Source organism: Rhagoletis pomonella, unplaced genomic scaffold (genome assembly GCF_013731165.1).
Source record: "Rhagoletis pomonella isolate Grant_MI unplaced genomic scaffold, Rhpom_1.0 Rhpom_scaffold_00634, whole genome shotgun sequence".
Classification (NCBI taxonomy): domain Eukaryota; kingdom Metazoa; phylum Arthropoda; class Insecta; order Diptera; family Tephritidae; genus Rhagoletis; species Rhagoletis pomonella.
The window spans coordinates 39,596-44,810 of record NW_023459188.1 but is presented as its reverse complement, the minus strand read 5'-3'; the positions used below and the strand labels follow the sequence as shown (position 1 = coordinate 44,810).

Sequence of the window (5,215 nt, the reverse complement as noted above, 5' to 3'; positions counted from 1 at the left end):
ATTATAAACAATCTATGAAATTGAAAATGAAAAGCGTGGGGCGCATGTAATACACTTGAATTGATATGAAAAGTAATATATGAATGTATGTATGTGGGTATATGAATAACGACCGCTTAAAATCGATTTCAAAGTTCTACTTTCGCTGTAGAAATTTTAGGTCTACGTTATGTAGTTTGACTATTGTCAATTAAATCGAATGCTTTGTATTGCATGCGCTCCACGCTTTTCATTTTCAATTTCATAGATTGTTTATAATGACTTTTGCTAAAATTTCAAAATCAAAAGTTATCAAAACAAATTCTATGGGACTGAGAAGTATTATTTTCTACTTTTTAGTCCATTTATAAAAGCGTTGTATATTAAAAAGTTTTTTTTTATATTATTTATTTATTTTTATTTTTTGTTTGTTCGTAGGAGAGGGAAATGCTTTATGCACTGGCACTAATCTCTATACTACCTTCCCTGAGTATGGGACTCGCACCGAAGCGTGTTGGGCTACCCACTAAAACCCAAACTCTTGCCGCCCGTGCAAAAATCTGGCACCGCAATTCTGCATGTCTTCAGATGCAGGAGGGCGCTGCTGCAGGCTCGGGGCTGCCCTTTTGTAGGGGCGTTTCATCCGGGTGTCCTCAGTAGATATCCGTCCTCTCGTTTGCAGCGGAGTACGAATTTATTTTGCTTTAATTGAATTGAATTTAAATTTATTTTATTTTATTTTAGCTAATTTAATTCAATTAAATTTTATTTTATTTTACTTTATTTTTTATTGTATTTTATTAAACCTTCATTTTTTATTTTGCTTTAAGTCAAATTTCTTTTATTTTACTTTGTTACATCAATTCTAATTAAGTCGTTCTAATGGCTTCAATTTTTTTATCGAAAAGTATTTCTTGTTTGCTGTTATTTTGGCCGTTTTTATTAAATGAACTCGTTTGAGTTTTAGGTTTTACTAATGCGGTTCTAATAAATCGGCCATAAATAAAATTCATTCCCGACAACATACCAATAATTAAGCTTGTTTCTTACAAAACAAAAACAAATTAAAAGTTCTAGGCTAATGAACCAACACAATTCGGCGCATGCTTAACGAGAAACCTGTTTCGATTTTCTCTTTCATTCGTCTTTCTATTTGGGATTTCTTCTATAGAAAATAAAATAATTATCGCCAGCCAAAGTTGATCAGAATCATTTCACTTTTTCGCAATTTCATAATATCATCATGATTTAACTAGTTATACATACCTAGTTGATTTTGTTTATGAGCACCCATGGTTCTTTTAATTTTATTTTTTTTACACTCACTCACGTATCATCGTCCGCTTTCAAAAACCAATCGTAGTCGCCATAGTACTGGGCGTATACGTAACGAAATCCTTGCCGCACTTTATGCCAAAGCAAATCGTATGTATCTGATGCACTTTCGACGACCGACACAGCGCCTAATTTCACATCCGTTTCACTGCTGAGGAAAACGAGGCGTGTACAACGCTTACCCCAGGTGGCTTTCACATGTGCGGCGTGCGTTTCATGCTGGGCAGGCGTAGTCAGAACCATACAGAGCACGCGCACCTCCTCTATCAAGTGCTGTTGCAGTGTATTGGAATTGTTCTGGGGTCGGTGCGATGTGCTGATGCTGCTACTATGCCAGTTTTCGGTGATCGTGCTGTGCTGCCGCGTTTGTGCCGCTTGCAGTAGGAAGTGGTCATAGCAGAGTAGAGTAGTGAGCGCCATAAGGAAACCGAGTACGTAGCCGTAAAGGAATTGCAATTGTTTTCTTAAAAGGTTAAGAGGCTCTGAAAGAGGTCGAAAAAATTCAATACGGATAATGTTTTTGAATACATTGATGAGATATATTCGTATCTAAAAGTACATATCTTTAAATTCATATATTAATTAGGTACCTTTGATTTTAATTTTCGGATAATTTTGTGCATAATTTTTAATGAAGAATGTGGAAATAAATCATATTAGAAATACGAAAATTTATAATTTAATATCGCCGTCGTTTGAAATGTTTTATGCACTCGAATACTATACCTGTACTTACTTTCCGACAACTTAACGTTCTTGTTTACTGTTGCGCATGCCCGCTGCATCTCTATGAAACCACTCATTGCCTGCGGTCCGATGTTGCCTTAACCTAGCACTTTGCGGTACTAACGTTACGAAACTCTGTTCAGTACTGGAAGCAACTCTTCACTTTAACCGCAACTGTGTAGCTTAAAACCGCGCACAGCGCTTACGCCTTCAACAATTAGTCGCCCATCTCCAGCGGCCTGCGGTCGTTTTGCCTGTAGCATTGTCAATTGGTTTAATGACCGGTTTGTGGCTGTTTATCTGCATGTCGTTTCTTTTTTTGTTCATTCAAAATTATTAACTGTCTTCTGTCTGTTGTGTTGCTAATTCTTACTCAGTCCCCGCTCCCACTGCTGTTTCATACATAAGTAGGGGTAGCCGACATCCGTGTGTAAATGTAAACAAACACGAACGCAGTACGTCCGTCCGCGTCTTTCTTGCGTTAAAATTTATTTTACCGCTGAAGTAAATTTGAATTGCATTTTTTAATGCTACATACTAGAGGTATACGCCGCCGAGCCACGCTGCCGCCGAGTTACGAAAATATCGGCGCGGCGGCGGCGGCGGCGGCGTTCGGCGCCTAAGGAATTTTGTACAAAATTTTCATGATGTATGTACATTGAAATACATCGTTTGAAGGAACTAAATACTACTCGTATAAAAACACAATTTTACGAAATGAAAATAACATTTTAAAGGAGTTTTTTTTGCATAATTTGGAACACTGGATAAGAATATGATCTCCTTTATTTTTCCAAAAAGAGCGTAAATCAGAAAAAACATAGGTAACCTGATTTTCGATCGAAATCGTTTATTACAGTTAGATTAGGGTCGAATGCTGGTAATCTAGCAATTTTTTTTCGCAGTAGACAACTCTTTCCAATACTACAACAATACTATTATTTTATACACATACTACAACAACCAGAAAGTTATAACCAGGGAACGGATTTTATGGAAATTGCCTTTTTTTCTGCTAAAGAGATAGAGTATATTCGATTAACAATGTCCACGATTTAGATTTCCGATTCCATATATACACATTTGATGTTGCCTTTTTTGCCTTTTTTAAGGTATTTGCCTTTTTTTGCCTTTTCTACCTTTAAAAAAGTGATTATAGCATTTACAATTTTTTTTAAGATTAAAAAATATGCACATGCCCATGCGGCTTATAGGAGCGCAGGGACCTCTTGGCAAATTGGTGTTGGAAAAATTCAAAGCCGTTTTCTCAGCTAACGTAGGCTTGGAGACAATAAAGGGTGTAGATAAAATTGTAAAAGGCGAGGAAAACGCCCTTATTCCTGATAATATGAACGTTTCAAACGTTCCATATTTAAATTGGGCTCCACTTGTATCAACTTACGTCGAGCGCACATTAAGTACATTCAAAGCTTTTCTTCGCGAAAATCGAATGAAAATGCTGCCAGAAAACTTCAAAACGCATCTTGTGGTTCAATGTTACCACAACTATACAGATTAAAAATTTATGAGTTAGAAACTCGAAAGGATAAAATAGTCAAAGATTCAAAGTACAAATTTTTCATATAATGAAACTACTTCATAGTTTTTCTCTTTTTACTTGTAATATAAACATTTCTAAAATAAATGTATTTTTTGATTGTTCTTCGTATTTTCTGTCTTTTTTAGTGCCTTATTTTGCTTTTTTTGTAATAGCTAGTGCCTTTTCCTGCCTTTTTCGCTATTTTGTTTTGCCTTTTTTTGCCTTTTTTGCAATACCTAGTGCCTTTTCCTGCCTTTTTCGCTATTTTATTTTGCCTTTTCCAGCCTATTTCGTTATTTTATTTTGCCTTTTAGGTCCTAAAAATCCGTTCCCTGGTTATAACACATCAAATACTTTAACGTCAATATCTCAGAAAGCAGTTTTGGCAGAAGCAGCTTCTGTTCATCTAACTCACCCATCTAACTCTCCAATTATTAGGGATAAAACAAATACAAGTTGATTTTCCTAAGTATTTTTTTTTTTAATATTTTAAACAGACTTTCAATAAAGAGCAAACACTTTTTTTTTGTTACTTTTTACATTCGTAAGGTATTTTATTCTGGGTTCCCACATACGTATACGAGTACTAGGTGGATGTGCAAAAATTACGTTAGCATTCCTTAGTGGTGGTCAAACCCCAGGAAGGTTTTGCTCCCTCGCAACGCAATGTTTTCTACAAAGGATTAAAGTTCCCCCTTTTTGGTAAAAATTAGTTTTATTTTTCATTACATTCGATTCTCCTTAGAAAATTTGGCGCCTGGAAATTTTTACCATCTCTAAGCCATTTTTTTAAACAGTGGGTCTGGTTCGAGTTGATGGAAAAAAGTAGACCAACCTTGTTTTCAATATGTAATCCGCAAAAAATCATAAGAACTCCGTAATTTATCATAACGGTTGATAAGATTATTGCAAAAATTTATTGATAGCGACATAAATTACCCCAATAACTTAACTTTAAAAACTTTTTAATTTCTTTAAATTTAATTAGTACATACGGCTCTGTAGACAGCATACAGAGCCATGTGTGTATGGATGTGTATACCTCAGACCTTCTGTTCGCCCATTCATCAGCGTCAGGCACTCAACATTTTAATTCAAGTAGGAAGTAACGTAATTTAAATTTAAAACTAATTCAATGAATGAATTAAATAGAATTATAATCTGAATTGGCATGGTGAATGCCTAACGCTGACGAGATGACATGATAAGATTAGTAGCCTCATGGCTCTTTGGAATCTACCTTATGGGCAGTAGCGCCGGCGTCGCCGCCGCTGCCGATTCTTTTTGAAGTTGACCACGCCGCCGCCGCAAAGCCTGTCGGCGTAAACCTCTACTACATAAGTACATATGTATATTCATGCATACATAATGTGACCAACCGCACTTCTTTCGGAAGTATCTCCAGTTCTTCTTTTTGAGCCGTTGTACTTCGAACTTAACAGTACCGTCAAATGTACTTATGTGCAATTTGTTTTGTATTACTCTGCAGAAAAAGATTATCCATTGATTAAAATAACCAATTTGTAGTTAGCTTTTTTGCGGGATTCCGATAAATAACTAAATTTTAATTATCAATGTTAAGTTAGTTGTAAATAGTGATGTGCTGAGCCGATAGTTTGAAGTATTGATCGATAC

The 5,215-nt window shown here is 35.7% G+C and overlaps 1 protein-coding gene across 1 annotated transcript in view; it reads right to left on the bottom strand.

Annotated features, from left to right (window-relative positions):
* LOC118751293 (glycoprotein-N-acetylgalactosamine 3-beta-galactosyltransferase 1-like) overlaps positions 1 to 2,303 on the bottom strand; it is a 19,210-nt gene extending 16,907 nt beyond the window's left edge. The window contains exons 1-2 of the mRNA XM_036486074.1: positions 2,247 to 2,303; positions 1,310 to 1,863 (exon numbers count right to left, since the gene is read on the bottom strand). Coding sequence (XP_036341967.1) covers positions 1,310 to 1,863; positions 2,247 to 2,303 — 611 coding nt within the window. The remainder of the gene's footprint in view (positions 1 to 1,309; positions 1,864 to 2,246) is intronic.
* Between the last annotated feature and the right edge of the window lie 2,912 nt (positions 2,304 to 5,215).